Source organism: Myxine glutinosa, chromosome 10, assembly GCF_964187855.1.
Source record: "Myxine glutinosa chromosome 10, kmMyxGlut1.1, whole genome shotgun sequence".
In the NCBI taxonomy this organism is placed as follows: domain Eukaryota; kingdom Metazoa; phylum Chordata; class Myxini; order Myxiniformes; family Myxinidae; genus Myxine; species Myxine glutinosa.
Window position 1 is genome coordinate 85026559 of NC_136270.1, and position 17204 is coordinate 85043762.

Below are 17204 nucleotides of genomic sequence, written 5' to 3' on the forward strand. Positions count from 1 at the left end.
TCTTGAAGCTGGCCTGTTGTGTCGTTGTCAGCTTGAGTCAAGTGGCCAGGGAAACCAAGCCCCCTACTGCCCACAGATCTCCCGATGTCCCTGTTCTCAAATGTTGGACTTGTATACTTCCCCCTCTCTCCCCATCTTGTCTCTCGCTCCCTTTATTTCGTCTTATGTGTCCGTTTTCACCCCTCAGCCCAAATTTGGCGAAGGGGTATTGTCGTCCGGGCGTCTGTCAACTTTTGGTTTCTGTCAATTTCAAGGAGAACGGCTTGTCCGATTAAATCCATTTTTGCAGAGTGTGTTGGGGTTGAGTAGAGGAAGGGTCCTTTCGAAAATTGGTGCGCGGCGATTTTCAATATGGCCGCCACGGCAGCCATCCGGGTGTCCGTCAACTTTTGGTTTCCGTCAATTTCGAGCAGAACGGCTTGTCCGATTAAATCCATTTTTGCAGTGTGTGTTGGGGTTGAGTAGAGGAAGGTTCCTTTCGAAAATGGGCGTGCTGCGATTTTCAATATGGCCGCCACGGCAGCAATCTTGAAATTGGTTTCCGTCAATTTCCAGCAGAATGGCTTGTCCGATTAAATCCATGTTTGCAGTGTGTGTTGGGGTTGAGTATAGGAAGGTGCCTTTCGAAAATGGGCACGCTGCGATTTTCAATATGGCCGCCACGGCAACCATCTTGAAATTGGCTTCCGTCAATTTCGGGCTTGTCCGATTAAATCCATTTTTGCAGTGTGTGTTGGGGTTGAGTAGAGGAAGGTTATTGGGCGCGCTGCGATTTTCAATATATCCGCCACGGCAGCCACCTTGAAATTGGTTTCCGTCAATTTCCAGCAGAATGGCTTGTCCGATTAAATCCATTTTTGCAGTGTGTGTTGGGGTTGAGTAGAGGAAGGTTCATGGGTGCGCTGCAATTTTCAATATGGCCGCCACGGCAGCCACCTTGAAATTGGTTTCCATCAATTTCAAGCAGAACGGCTTGTCCGATTAAATCCATTTTTGCAGTGTGTGTTGGGGTTGAGTAGAGGAAGGTTTCTTTCGAAAATGGGCGTGCTGCGATTTTCAATATGGCCGACACGGCAGCCATCTTGAAATTGGTTTCCACCATGCATGGGCTGAGGGGTTACGCCCGCTTTGCGGTGCTATTTATTTATCATTTTGTCATTAATGTTAGCTCTTACACGAGCCTCCATCTTGTATACAAAATAAAAAAAATCTGTGCATCCTCCGTATTGATGGCGGTGCCCAGACTCAACACAACACTGACCTGCCACATTGCCATTGGCGTTCTGGCCTTGAGAGAGTCCGGACTGTCTGGCATACGAGCAGATGTCAGCTGAGGTGTAGCAGATGGTGTATGGTAGATGGTGCCCATTAGAGGGTGTACCCAATTTTTACCTGATCCTGGTGGGGGGTCCAAACAAAATCGAAAATCCGAAATATTTTACAGAAATGCTATATAGGGCTAGTGTAACAAAAACAAAGTATGACCAGATCAATATGAGAATATTTTTCAAAAACGGGGCATTTGATGAACCCTACTACCCACCACATCTTTTTTGGCTAGTTTCATTTGGTCAAATTTCTTGAAAAGGAACAACTGTGAAAATGGATCGATAAAAAGTTAAAACACCAGACATTTTAACAGCCTTCTGTTATGAGCATTCCCTTATGATAGCAAGTGTGACAGGAAAGAGACAGCATTAAATGTAGAATGTAATCTAACTTCATCCATCCTTTCGCATATCATAGCAATAACTTTTTCAGCATACCAAATAGCTAACTTATGTGCAAGACTGACCTGCCACGTTGGGACTTCAATGGGCCGGGAGTCATCATAGGAAAAAAAAGATGCCCTATCCTATTTTTAATGCTCCGCCCGAGGTGGAGATTGAGATCATTTTCAGCAAACGATCGGTAGAAAACTTATCTTTGATGATCGAGAGAGGCACAGATGACACAACCTCGCCCGAGGAACCGGAAGCGGAGGTCGACTTCAACTGCCATCATGCCAGCTGACTGTGTGTGGGCACCTCTCGCATCAGCCATGACACCTCAGCAAAGGACTTCTGCGACTCATTGGGACTGACAATCTGTCACTTTCCCAACCCGGATCTCAGTCAACGGAGCATCTGCTCTTCTAGACTTGTTATGACAAACTTCCCTGCAAATGTCTGCCGTTCTTCATCTGCTCCAATCGGTCCATCTGGTCATTTGCTTGTTAAAGTGGACATCTCTCTGGCCATTCTCAAAGAGCCTCCTCAGCGTCGACGTGTCTGGCATTTCACTCAAGCCGACTGGCACGGTCTTTAAGCAGCTCATCAAACATCTGGACTGGTCTCCCATCTCTACTGTTTCTGACATCAACTCATCCTGGGAATTCTTCCAAAGTAAATTGCTCTCTCTCATACACAGATTTGTCCCATCTCATCTTCCGTTTTGTACCCTTTCTCCTGTCCATGGTACACTGAATCTTGTGGTGAAGCAGTTGCCCTGAAACAACTTGCCTTTTCCTAAGGGAATCTCAGTTCCTTTCACAAATCTCAGAACAAGTGTGTGTCGAACCTCAGGATAGCCAGGAAACTATATCTTTCCAATCTCAAGACTAAACTCTCATACCTGTCTCCCTCTTCCAAATCCTGGTGGCGTCTGGTCAAATCTGTTTCTGGTGTTTGTTCCCCCTCCATACCCTCCCTTATCCCAAACAGCTACACACCTGGCACTGCCCATGAAAAAGCTGAATGCCTCAACTCTGTGTTTGCCTCAAAATCTTGTATCCCAAACCCATCTCTCTCTGTACCCAGCGTACCCAGTCATACCCAGTTACTCCTAGACTCTGTGTCCTTCTCTCCCGACAAGGCGGAAAAGTCTCTGTCAAACCTCGACTCTGATTCTGCAACTAGACCAGACAGCATCGGCCCACGAGTCCTAAAAGCCTGCTCTGCTGCTCTATCTCACCGTCTCTCTGTTCTCTTCACCCTCCCTTTTGCTCAAGGTCACCTGCCATGTGCTTGTAAAACAGCCAACATGACCGCTTTACACAAAAAGGTGCAAAAACAGATCCTTGCAACTAATGACCAATCAGCCTGCTCCCAATCATCAGCAAGGTCATGGATTGCATTATTGCTTCTGATATTAAATCCTTCCTCTTCTCCAATGGCTTGATCTCTGAACATAAATTTGGATCCAGACCAGGCCATGCTGCTTCTGCTGTCTTAACAATGGATGGAGGCCCTCAATGCTAAACAGGAAATCAGAGCCTTCTCCCTTGACATATCTCATGCCTTCGATATGGTCTGGCACCCTGCTCTGCTCACCAAACTCTCCTCTCATGGTATCCATGGAAATCTCCATGCATGGTTTGCAGACTTCCTCTCCGGTCATAGTCAACGTGTGGCCCTGAATGGAATTCTCTCATCTCCCCTTCCTGTCCAGGCTGCAGTTCCTCAAGGCAGAGTTCTGGGCCCTGTGCTTTTTCTGGTCTTTATTGATGATCTCTTCGACTCTCTGGAAAATCCTCTCTATGTTTTTCCTTCTGACTCCACCCTCTGCCGCTCCATATCTCAACCCTCTGATTGGCAGGCAGCAGCCTCTTCACTCTCTGCAGACCTGGATAAAATCACAAACTGGTCAAACACGTGGAACATGTCTTTCAATTCTGACAAATCTCACACCCTTACTATATCTTTCCGAAAAGACCGTCTGGAAAACCCTCCCCTCTACTTTCTCAACAATCCTGTCAAATAACTTGACTGAACTCTCAAACCTGTCTCCCTCTTCCAAATCCTGGTGGCATCTGGTCAAATCTGTTTCTAGTGTTTGTTCCCCCTCCATCCCCTCCCTTGCCTCAAATGGCTACACAGCTGACTCCGCACATGAAAAAGTTGAATGCCTCAACTCTGTGCTTGCCTCAAAATCTTGTGTCCCAAACCCGTCTCTCTCTGTATCCACCATACCCAATCGTACCCAGCTGCTCCTGGACTCTGTCCTTCTCTCCTGACAAGGTGGAGAAGTTTCTGTCAATTCCCGACTCTGATTCTGCAACTGGACCAGACGGCATCAGCCTACGAGTTGGAAAATCCTGCTCTGCCGCTCTTTCACACCCTCTCTCTGTTTTCTTCATTCTCTCTTTTGCTCATGGGCATCTGCGATCAGCTTGGAAATCAGCCAACATGATCGCTTTACACAAAAAAGGTGCAAAAACAGATCCTTAGAACTACAGACCAATCAGCCTGCTCCCAATTATCAGCAAAGTCATGGAATCCATGAATGCTTCGGATATCAAGTCCTTCCTCTTCTCCAATGGCTTGATCTCTGATCATCAATTTGGTTTCAGACCTGGTCACTCGACTCTGGACATGCTGCTTCTGCTGTCTCAACAATGGATGGAGGTCCTCAATGCCCAACAGGAAATCACGCTGTCTCCCTTGACATATCACGTGCCTTCGATACAGTCTGGCACCCCGCTCTGCTCTCCAAACTCTCCTCCTATGGTATCCATGGAAATCTACACGCATGGCTTGCGGACTTCCTCTCTGGTCGTAGTCAACGTGTGGCTCAAAATGGATTTCTCTCATCTCCCCAATCTGTTCAGGCTGGAGTTCCCCAAGGCAGTGTTCTGGGCCCCGTGCTTTTTCTAGTCTTCATCAATGATCTCTCCAACTCTGGAAAATCCTCTCTATCTCTTTGCTGATGACTCCACTCTCTGCCGCTCCATACCTCATCTTTCAGATCGGCAGTCTGCACCCTCCTCACTCTCTGCAGACCTGGACAAAATTACAGACTGGTCAAACAAGTGGAACATGTCTTTCAATCCTGACAAATCTCACACTCTTACTATGTCTCTCCTAAATGACTGACTGGACAACCCTCCCATCTACTTTCTCAACAATCCTCTCCATCTGCCATGACCTTTCCTGGGAAAACCACATTTCCAAGCTGGCCTCCAAAGCCAGTCACTGATTGGGCATCTGCTGTCGTGCAAAGTCCTTTCTTGGCACACTTGAGCTCCTCACCACATACAAAGCTTTCATCCGCAGCTTGATGGAGCACTGCTCTCCCCTCTAGGCTGGTGCTCCTGCCTCATACTTAGCTCGGCTTCACGCTGTAGAAACCAAAGCTTTTAGATTCATTGGAATCTTCCGTGATAAAGCTGATTCTAAGGGCCGTTCACTCTCTCACCACAGGCAGGTTGGTGGTCTTTCTGTCTTCTACCGACCCCTCTCCGGCCTAGCTCCCCCTGCTTTGTCTGTGCTATGTCCCCCAAATATTCCCTCAGGACGCACAAGATCTGCCAGCAACCCTCTTCTGGTGAAACTGCCAAAATAAAGTTTCTCTGCTCACCCACACTCTTTCATTCCCCTTTTTTCCCGCCTCTGGAACAAACTCCCACACTCTCTTCAATCCCACTCCTCCCTCCAGGTCTTTAAAACAGGTGTTCACCACCATCTCTTATCTTCCCCTATCCAAAACCTTCCACCTTTTTCAAATTCCAACTTCTTTTCTGAAAGTCCTTCTCGTGTCCATTTGTTTTATACCGTATACTTAAACCTCCTCCCTCCCCTAGCCCTATCCCTTACACAGATCTCCAGATGTATTTACTATTGTTGTTGTGCTTCCCTCTCTCTCTCTCTTATCTCTCTTATCTCTCTTGCCGCCCACTCCCTTTAGTTTATGTTTTATGTGTCTCTGTTTATGTTTATGTGTTTTGTGCGTTAGCTCTTACACGAGCCTCGACTTCGTATACAAAAAATAATAACAATAAACATTTCATCTCCAGGTTCGACAAATCCAAAATGATTTTTACGCAAAAAAATCAAATAACTTTATTGACCAGGAAATGTACATGATCTATATTGGCAGTAGCCAATAAGGAAGCTTACTTGTGCTTACTGGGTAAAGCATTTACATCACTGAACCAGAATCTGGAGAATGAAAGCGGTTCGACAAATGTATATAATACACGCGGACCAATGTTTTACGACGAATACATGAACCCCAATATTGGATAATGACTTTAATGAATATGCAACATGAGCTGGAATCGAAAGCTTGAGCTGGTTGGTTGTACCGTTGTACTTCATTAGGTCAAGATCGTCTGCAGTGAGACCGTTTGATGAGCCAGGAATCTGGAGATTCAATATGAAATTGCACATTATTACATTTAAACATTATTAATTCATTCAGCACATCTTCAAAGCGTCTTGATTTTTATGTGAGCTGCGATATGAAATAGCGACTGGTCCACACCCCCACCCTCATCACAGTGTCCTGACTGGTGGGATGTTACAGCACTGGCATTTGCAACTCGTACCTTGGCACGATCCTCAAATCGACATCTCAAAAACGTGACTTCCTTCTGCCAATTGTTTGATGAACAATTGATTGTGAAAGACACGCTTTAATATAATCAAAAACTATATTCATTTTCAAAACAAAATGAGACCCATTGGTAAGAAGGTGGTCTAATGGTGTGCTCACTCACAGGAGGCTTTATGGGTATAAATTGGTGTTGACTGCATATGAGTATTTCTTCCAGCAGTTGTTTTAATTAATTAAGAACACGATAGTGTGTCATGGACACATCGATAGGGTAGGATAGTAAAGGCAGGATTGCATACTAATGTGGAATAGTAAGATGGGGCAACATCCTTTCCTCTGCTCCTCACCTGGTATACTGTGTGTGTGTGTATATATATATATATACACAGCACCTGGCCCACCTTATATATATATATATAGTCCGTGGGCTGAGTAGGGTTTACATGCACCCCCCCCCCCCCCCCCCCCCACAACTTAACTTCCCGGGTATGTCCATGTACCCCCCACCCTAGGGGTTAGGAAAAACCATGTTAACAGAAAAAAAACTCATTCCCAAGGTACCTCCCACGCATATTTTGATGTTACCCCCCCTGTGTCAGTGATTTCCGAAAATTAGGGGGAGGCGAAATTCAAATGGCCATAACTTTTTACCTAGTCATCCTATGGTTGCATATGACCCCTCAAAATGTTTGTCCTGGGACACTCTTTACAATGATATGTGTTATATGCAAATGAGGTCACTAATGAGGTCACCAGAGGTCAAACTATGAGGGAATGAGTTTTTTTCTGTTAACATGGTTTTTCCTAACCCCTAGGGTGGGGGGTACATGGACATACCCGGGAAGTTAAGTTGTGGGGGGGGGGGGGGGGCGGGGGGGGTGCATGTAAACCCTACTCAGCCCATGGACTAATACGCCTGCTGGCCCAACTTGACTGACCGTATCGAAGTTGAAGGGCCGAAACGGGATGATGCAGAGAACCTCGACTGAGGACCTGGTCAGTGACGCACACTTGTGACCAGGTGTGTTTTGAAATTATATATATATATATATATATGAAATTGTCCGTTATATCTTCAGCCAGACTGCAATCTCTACCTGGTTCTTGTCGACCAGCAGGAAGCGTTGCATCCTGAAGTACACACTCCACCAGGTACGGACGTAAAGCCAAGACCGTCCCATTAGCAATCAGGTTAGTGGATGGGGAAAAATATCCCATGTTATGGTTTGAAAAGAGTAGACCATCGTGTGTCGGTGCCCTGACCAAATTCCCTGCTCAGCAAAGGCATGACGGGCACAAAGCCTTTACCTGTGCCTTAATAAGTACTGATGTACAATACTGTATATATACGGTCGGTATGTAAAAGGATGTCCTTTATGAATACCGTTGGAGGTGGATTGAACGAACGACTTTCATATTGTGTACCTGGATATGTCTTAGGTATATATAAATATTAAAAGCCATTTAATCATAAAATGGAACAAAGCGCAAGGGTAGTTTTGGAGACACGAATAGTGGCTAGAGCGGTGACAATGTTGGGTAGTTTTGGAGACACGAATAGTGGCTAGTGCAGTGACAATGGAGGGTAGTTTTGGAGACATGTGTAGTGGCCAGTGCAGTGACAATGTTAGGTAGTTTTGGAGACACGAATAGTGGCTAGTGCAGTGACAATGGAGGGTAGTTTTGGAGACATGTGTAGTGGCTAGTGCGGTGACAATGTTAGGTAGTTTTGGAGACACGAATAGTGGCTAGTGCAGTGACAATGGAGGGTAGTTTTGGAGACACGAATAGTGGCTAGTGCAGTGACAATGTTGGGTAGTTTTGGAGACATGTGTAGTGGCTGGTGTGGTGACAATGGAGGGTAGTTTTGGAGACATGTGTTGTGGCTAGTGCAGTGACAATGTTGGGTAGTTTTGGAGACATGTGTAGTGGCTAGAGCGGTGACAATGTTAGGTAGTTTTGGAGACATGAATAGTGGCTAGTGCGGTGACAATGTTGGGTAGTTTTGGAGACATGTGTAGTGGCTAGTGCGGTGACAATGTTAGGTAGTTTTGGAGACATGTGTTGTGGCTAGTGCGGTGACAATGTTAGGTAGTTTTGGAGACACGAATAGTGGCTAGTGCGGTGACAATGTTGGGTAGTTTTGGAGACATGTGTAGTGGCTAGTGCAGTGACAATGTTGGCTAGTTTTGGAGACACGAATAGTGGCTAGAGCAGTGACAATGTTAGGTAGTTTTGGAGACACGAATAGTGGCTAGTGCAGTGACAATGTTGGGTAGTTTTGGAGACATGTGTAGTGGCTCGTGCGGTGACAATGTTAGGTAGTTTTGGAGACACGAATAGTGGCTAGTGCGGTGACAATGTTGGGTAGTTTTGGAGACATGTGTAGTGGCTAGTGCAGTGACAATGTTGGCTAGTTTTGGAAACACGAATAGTGGCAAGAGCGGTGACAATGTTAGGTAGTTTTGGAGACACGAATAGTGGCTAGTGCAGTGACAATGTTGGGTAGTTTTGGAGACATGTGTAGTGGCTAGTGCGGTGACAATGTTAGGTAGTTTTGGAGACACGAATAGTGGCTAGAGCGGTGACAATGTTGGGTAGTTTTGGAGACATGTGTAGTGGCTAGTGCAGTGACAATGTTAGGTAGTTTTGGAGACACGAATAGTGGCTAGTGCGGTGACAATGTTGGGTAGTTTTGGAGACATGTGTAGTGGCTAGTGCAGTGACAATGTTGGCTAGTTTTGGAGACACGAATAGTGGCTAGAGCGGTGACAATGTTAGGTAGTTTTGGAGACACGAATAGTGGCTAGTGCAGTGACAATGTTGGGTAGTTTTGGAGACATGTGTAGTGGCTAGTGCGGTGACAATGTTAGGTAGTTTTGGAGACACGAATAGTGGCTAGTGCGGTGACAATGTTGGGTAGTTTTGGAGACATGTGTAGTGGCTAGTGTGGTGACAATGTTAGGTAGTTTTGGAGACACGAATCGTGGCTAGTGTGGTGACAATGTTGGGTAGTTTTGGAGACATGTGTAGTGGCTAGTGCAGTGACAATGTTGGCTAGTTTTGGAGACACGAACAGTGGCTAGAGCGGTGACAATGTTAGGTAGTTTTGGAGACACGAATAGTGGCTAGTGCAGTGACAATGTTGGGTAGTTTTGGAGACATGTGTAGTGGCTAGTGCAGTGACAATGTTGGCTAGTTTTAGAGACACGAATAGTGGCTAGTGCAGTGACAATGTTAGGTAGTTTTGGAGACACGAATAGTGGCTAGCGCAGTGACAATGTTGGGTAGTTTTGGAGACATGTGTAGTGGCTAGTACAGTGACAATGTTGGCTAGTTTTGGAGACATGTGTAGTGGCTCGTGCAGTGACAATGTTGGCTAGTTTTGGAGACACGAATAGTGGCTAGTGCAGTGACAATGTTGGGTAGTTTTGGAGACACGAATAGTGGCTAGTGCGGTGACAATGTTGGGTAGTTTTGGAGACATGTGTCGTGGCTAGTGCGGTGACAATGTTAGGTAGTTTTGGAGACACGAATAGTGGCTAGTGCAGTGACAATGTTGGGTAGTTTTGGATACATGTGTAGTGGCTAGTGCGGTGACAATGTTAGGTAGTTTTGGAGACACGAATAGTGGCTAGTGCGGTGACAATGTTGGGTAGTTTTGGAGACATGTGTAGTGGCTAGTGCGGTGACAATGTTAGGTAGTTTTGGAGACACGAATAGTGGCTAGTGCAGTGACAATGTTGGGTAGTTTTGGAGACATGTGTAGTGGCTAGTGCAGTGACAATGTTGGGTAGTTTTGGAGACATGTGTAGTGGCTAGTGTGGTGACAATGTTAGGTAGTTTTGGAGACACGAATAGTGGCTAGTGCAGTGACAATGTTAGGTAGTTTTGGAGACACGAATAGTGGCTAGTGCGGTGACAATGTAGGGTAGTTTTGGAGACATGTGTAGTGGCTAGTGTGGTGACAATGTTAGGTAGTTTTGGAGACATGTGTAGTGGCTAGTGTGGTGACAATGGAGGGTAGTTTTGGAGACATGTGTTGTGGATAGTGTGGTGACAATGTTGGGTAGTTTTGGAGACATGTTTAGTGGCTAGTGTGGTGACAATGGAGGGTAGTTTTGGAGACATGTGTTGTGGCTAGTGCGGTGACAATGTTGGGTAGTTTTGGAGACATGTGTAGTGGCTAGTGTGGTGACAATGGAGGGTAGTTTTGGAGACATGTGTAGTGGCTAGTGTGGTGACAATGTTGGGTAGTTTTGGAGACACGAATGGTGGCTAGTGCGGTGACAATGTTGGGTAGTTTTGGAGACACGAATAGTGGCTAGTGTGGTGACAATGTTGGGTAGTTTTGGAGACATGTGTAGTGGCTAGTGTGGTGACAATGTTAGGTAGTTTTGGAGACACGAATAGTGGCTAGTGTGGTGACAATGGAGGGTAGTTTTGGAGACATGTGTAGTGGCTAGTGTGGTGACAATGGAGTGTAGTTTTGGAGACATGGGTTGTGGCTAGTGCGGTGACAATGTTGGGTAGTTTTGGAGACATGTGTAGTGGCTGGTGTGGTGACAATGGAGGGTAGTTTTGGAGACATGTGTTGTGGCTAGTGCGGTGACAATGTTGGGTAGTTTTGGAGACATGTGTAGTGGCTAGTGTGGTGACAATGGAGGGTAGTTTTGGAGACATGCGTAGTGGCTCGTGCGGTGACAATGTTGGGTAGTTTTGGAGACACGAATGGTGGCTAGTGCAGTGACAATGTTGGGTAGTTTTGGAGACATGTGTAGTGGCTAGTGTGGTGACAATGTTGGGTAGTTTTGGAGACATGTGTTGTGGCTAGTGCGGTGACAATGTTGGGTAGTTTTGGAGACATGTGTAGTGGCTAGTGTGGTGACAATGGAGGGTAGTTTTGGCGACGTGTTGTGGCTAGTGCGGTGACAATGTTGGGTAGTTTTGGAGACACGAATAGTGGCTAGTGCGGTGACAATGTTGGGTAGTTTTGGAGACACGAATAGTGGCTAGTGCGTTGACAATGTTGGGTAGTTTTGGAGACACGAATAGTGGCGAGTGCGTTGACAATGTTGGGTAGTTTTGGAGATATGTGTAGTGGCTAGTGCGGTGACAATGGAGGGTAGTTTTGGAGACACGAATAGTGGCTAGTGCGGTGACAATGTTGGGTAGTTTTGGAGACACGAATAGTGGCTAGTGTGTTGACAATGTTGGGTAGTTTTGGAGACTTGTGTTGTGGCTAGTGCGGTGACAATATTGGGTAGTTTTGGGGACACGAATAGTGGCTAGAGCGGTGACAATGTTGGGTAGTTTTGGAGACACGAATAGTGGCTAGAGCGGTGACAATGTTGGGTAGTTTTGGAGACACGAATAGTGGCTAGAGCGGTGACAATGTTGGGTAGTTTTGGAGACACGAATAGTGGCTACAGCGGTGACAATGTTGGGCAGTTTTGGAGACACGAATAGTGGCTAGAGCGGTGACAATGGAGGGTAGTTTTGGAGACGTGTTGTGGCTAGTGTGGTGACAATGGAGGGTAGTTTTGGAGACACGAATAGTGGCTAGTGTGGTGACAATGTTAGGTAGTTTTGGAGACATGAATAGTGGCTAGTGTGGTGACAATGGATGGTAGTTTTGGAGATATGTGTCGTGGCTAGTGTGGTGACAATGGAGGGTAGTTTTGGAGACACGAATAGTGGCTAGTCCGGTGACAATGTTGTGTAGTTTTGGAGACATGTGTAATGGCTAGTGTGGTGACAATGTTAGGTAGTTTTGGAGACACGAATAGTGGCTACTGTGGTGACAATGGATGGTAGTTTTGGAGACATGTGTCGTGGCTAGTGTGGTGACAATGGAGGGTAGTTTTGGAGACACGAATAGTGGCTAGCGCAGTGACAATGTTGGGTAGTTTTGGAGACATGTGTAGTGGCTAGTGTGGTGACAATGGATGGTAGTTTTGGAGACATGTGTCGTGGCTAGTGTGGTGACAATGTTAGGTAGTTTTAGAGACACGAATAGTGGCTAGTGCGGTGACAATGGAGGGTAGTTTTGGAGACATGTGTCGTGGCTAGTGTGGTGACAATGGAGGGTAGTTTTGGAGACACGAATAGTGGCTAGTGTGGTGACAATGGAGGGTAGTTTTGGAGACATGTGTAGTGGCTAGTGTGGTGACAATGTTGGGTAGTTTTGGAGACATGTGTAGTGGCTAGTGTGGTGACAATGTTGGGTAGTTTTGGAGACGTGTAGTGGCTAGTGTGGTGACAATGGAGGGGAGTTTTGGAGACACGAATAGTGGCTAGTGTGGTGACACTGGAGGGTAGTTTTGGAGACATGTGTAGTGGCTAGTGTGGTGACAATGTTGGGTAGTTTTGGAGACGTGTAGTGGCTCGTGTGGTGACAATGGAGGGGAGTTTTGGAGACACGAATAGTGGCTAGTGTGGTGACAATGTTGGGTAGTTTTGGAGACATGTGTAGTGGCTAGTGTGGTGACAATGGAGGGTAGTTTTGGAGACACGAATAGTGGCTAGTGTGGTGACAATGGAGGGTAGTTTTGGAGACATGTGTAGTGGCTAGTGTGGTGACAATGGAGGGTAGTTTTGGAGACATGTAGGGGCTAGTGTGGTACCAATGGAGGGTAGTTTTGGAGACATGTACAGGCTGGTGTGGTGACAATGTTAGGTAGTTTTGGAGGCATGTGTAGTGGCTCGTGTGGTGACAATGGAGGGTAGTTTTGGAGACATGTAGGGGCTAGTGTGGTACCAATGGAGGGTAGTTTTGGAGACATGTGTAGTGGCTAGTGTGGTACCAATGGAAGGTAGTTTTGGAGAAATGTAGGGGCTAGTGTGGTACCAATGTTAGGTAGTTTTGCAGACATGTGTAGTGGCTAGTGTGGTACCAATGGAGGGTAGTTTTGGAGACATGTGTAGTGGCTAGTGTGGTACCAATGGAGGGTAGTTTTGGAGACATGTAGGGGCTAGTGTGGTACCAATGGAGGGTAGTTTTGGAGACATGTACGGTTTGGTGTGGTACCAATGGAGGGTAGTTTTTGAGACATGTAGGGGCTAGTGTGGTACCAATGGAGGGTAGTTTTGGAGACACGTACAGTCTGGTGTGGTACCAATGGAGGGTAGTTTTGGAGACATGTACAGTCTGGTGTGGTACCAATGGAGGGTAGTTTTGGAGACGTGTATTGGCTAGTGTGGTGACAATGGAGGGTAGTTTTGGAGACATGTGTAGTGGCTAGTGTGGTGACAATGTTAGGTTGTTTTGGAGACATGTAGGGGCTAGTGTGGTACCAATGGAGGGTAGTTTTGGAGACATGTAGGGGCTAGTGTGGTGACAATGGAGGGTAGTTTTGGAGACATGTAGGGGCTAGTGTGGTACCAATGGAGGGTAGTTTTGGAGACATGTAGGGGCTAGTGTGGCGACAATGTTGGGTAGTTTTGGAGACATGTAGCGGCTAGTGTGGTACCAATGGAAGGTAGTTTTGGAGACATGTAGGGGCTAGTGTGGTATTAATGGAAGGTAGTTTTGGAGACATGTAGGGGCTAGTGTGGTACCAATGGATGGTAGTTTTGGAGACATGTAGGGGCTAGTGTGGTACCAATGGAGGGTAGTTTTGGAGACATGTAGGGGCTAGTGTGGTGACAATGGAGGGTAGTTTTGGAGACATGTGTAGTGGCTAGTGTGGTGACAATGTTAGGTAGTTTTGGAGACATGTAGGGGCTAGTGTGGTGACAATGGAGGGTAGTTTTGGAGACATGTAGGGGCTAGTGTGGTACCAATGGAGGGTAGTTTTGGAGACATGTGTAGTGGCTAGTGTGGTACCAATGGAAGGTAGTTTTGGAGACACAGTGGCTACAGTGTGGTAACAATGGAGGAAAGTTTTGGAGACAGTGTGGAGGCTGTGATACTTAAGGAGGGTAGTTTTGGAGACAGGCGTAATGACTGGTGTGGACGTGGTACCAATGGAGGATAGTTTTGGAGATGTGTAGAGGCCGATACCAATGGAAGGTAGGTTTGGAGACACAGGTACTGACTATGGTGGTACCAATGGAGGATAGTTTTGGAGATGTGTCGAGGTTGATACCAATGGAAGGTAGGTTTGGAGACACAGGTACTGACTATGGTGGTACCAATGGAGGATAGTTTTGGAGATGTGTAGAGGCTGATACCAATGGAAGGTAGGTTTGGAGACACAGGTATTGACTATGGTGGTACCAATGGAAGGTAGTTTTGTAGGCACTTGTGTCCCAACCGAGGATAGATATTGATACGCATTTTGATATTGGGACAAGGGAAGTGTGCTTCTAACTTCTAATGGTGGACATGGATAGTGGGACACATGTAGAGGACAGTGTGGTACTCACCGAGGGGATCGATTGGGAGAGGCATATGAATGGTGCACACGATACTTACCTGTACCAGTGCAAGCCACGCCCGTAGTGCCGATCGAAAAAATGAGCCTCAGCCCCGAGGGCACGCACCTGCGGGTGCTGCCTCAAAGCCTCCAGCAAAGCGCGGGTTCCCGCCTTTTTCACCCCGATGATGATCGCCTGGGGCAGGTTCTGGCTTCCGTTCTCAGCCGCCTCGTCCTCATGAAGAAGCGGACCGTCTCTGTATAATTCACCTTCATCCTCAACATCCGAGGTTCTCTCAACTCGCCCCTTCTCTCCCGCTGCGGAGCCGCTCCGCGCTTCCAGGTGGAGCTCCAGGTGCACTTGTCCGTTCCCGCGTATGGATGGCGAGGGGTCTTGCTGAATTCGGTCCGCTTTCTCGCAGCAACCAGACAGTGAGTAGAGGAAAAAGTAAGTGGAGACGAAGACGGCGGAAAACATAGCCAAGAGCGGACGCTTCGGCATTAAGAAGACCGGCGACTGCTTTGGTTGCCTTAAAGTCCCCGCCGAGATCTTGCGCCCGGACCACGCATCGTCGTGCACGAGCTCACCGACGTCCACCACCACCACTACTACTACTACTACTACTACTGGAACCACCACGAACGTCACTTGCACCTGCAACACCACCCAGCTACTGGGGACACAAAACAGAGAGCTACGGTGCACGGTGATTGAGAAGTGCGCCTGTCCAGTCGCGACTCCATTCTGCTCATGGTGGCCTTACAAATGCTTCTGCACTCACTCTTTCGTTCTACCACCCTAAGCCCTCCCGATCCATCCGTGCTCGGCACGTGCTCGGCTCCAGGTCAGGACTGGAATCCCGCGCTCAGGCGCTCTCGGTACTCGGTGGAACCTCGAGCCTAATCGCCATTGGCTCGGTCGATCTGGAAACGCCCAGGGGCGGGGCAAGACGTGCGCGCGAGGCACACATTGGCTGGTGCGACGGAAAGTCCACGCCCAATAATACTACAGTTCAGTACTTAATAAAGAGGGGTTTTAACTGTTTCGCTGCAGTTTTAGCAGAGCAAGAAGCGACATCGTGTAAGGTATTATAATGGCACTGATTATGACGTCATTTCATCTCACTGAGTCAAAATAAAATCAGCATATAATAGAAACTCACCTCTGACCTATCCAGCCTGGGTTCGAATCTTGACCCAGGTATGAACTGTTGTCCGAGGGTTTCGCGGACAGGGCGAGACATCGCCGCACGCGCAATTCCTCGGATGGACGTTAAACTAGGAATCCCGTCTCCAGCATCAGTTGGTACTTGTTACAGATAGCCAATAGCGGACCAGTTTAATTAAATTCACACGTTTAATGATAAAATGCACCGTAACTCGCATTGAATTAAATAACATAACTCGGAATGAAGATCCCACCGTGTCCTGCGCAAACAGTAGGCGAGCTATCACCGGCACTCTGCACAAATCCCAAAATCCTAAATATTATATCCCAAAAATTATAAATGTCCATCTGCTGACCCCCGGGTTGCGAAGGGAACTTGTGGGGAATCTTTAATCGACCTAAAATGCAGATTCTCCTTGGGTAGTTCGCGAGAAGTGTTTCGGGCACATGAGCGTCATTAGTTCGTCTCATTAACCTCTTCGTACACCTTCAGGGGAGGTGACCGCGGTGCCGACTCCATCTAATAGGGAACGCTCTCATTGGCATCTGGCTTCGCCGTGACCGTCAATTGATGAGACTTTACGAGCCAACATGGAAGCTGCTTTGTAGTGATGGTCGAGATCATTATTCAATGTTATTGTCATCATGGGATGATCAGAGCAACGACATATTTACTTACGGTACCTTCCGAAAGTATTCACTTCCCTTGACTTTTTTCACATTTTGTTGTGTTACAGCCTCAATTTAAAATTGATTAAAATTGAGATTTTTTGTCACCGATCTACACATAATACCCCATAATGTAAAAGTGGCAGAATTTTTTTTTTTTTTTTACATTAAAAAAATAAAATAAAATAAAATGCATTTTTACAAAATAATTAAAAATGAAAACAAAAAGATCTAATTTACATAAGTATTCAATCCTCTAAGATAATACTTTGTAGAAGCACCTTTGGCAGTGATTACAGCTTCGAGTCTTCTTGGATCTGTCTGTATAATCTTTGCACATCGAGATTTGGGGAGTTTCTCCCATTCTTCCTTGCAGATTTCCTCAAGCTCTGTCAAGTTTGATGGGGAGTGTCGGTGAACAGCAATCATCAAGTCTTTCCACAGATTCTCAATGGGATTCAAGTCTGGGATTTGGCTGGGCCACTCAATGACTTTCACCTTATTGTCCTGAAGCTATTCCATTGTTGATTTGGCTGAATGCTTGAGGTCATAGTCCTGGTGGAATGTAAATCTTCACCACAATCTAACGTCTTTTGCACTCTGAGGCAGCTTCTCCTCAAGGATTTGCCTGTATTTGGCTCCATTCATTGTTCCCTCTATCCTTACAAGTCTCCCAGTCACTGCCGCTGGAA

The 17204-nt window shown here is 46.6% G+C and overlaps 1 protein-coding gene across 1 annotated transcript in view; it reads right to left on the reverse strand.

Annotated features, from left to right (window-relative positions):
• Positions 1-15560, reverse strand: part of LOC137434023 (heparan sulfate glucosamine 3-O-sulfotransferase 3B1) — a 31589-nt gene extending 16029 nt beyond the window's left edge. The window contains exon 1 of the mRNA XM_068126624.2: positions 14735-15560. Coding sequence (XP_067982725.2) covers positions 14735-15177 — 443 coding nt within the window. The 5' untranslated portion in view covers positions 15178-15560. The remainder of the gene's footprint in view (positions 1-14734) is intronic.
• Between the last annotated feature and the right edge of the window lie 1644 nt (positions 15561-17204).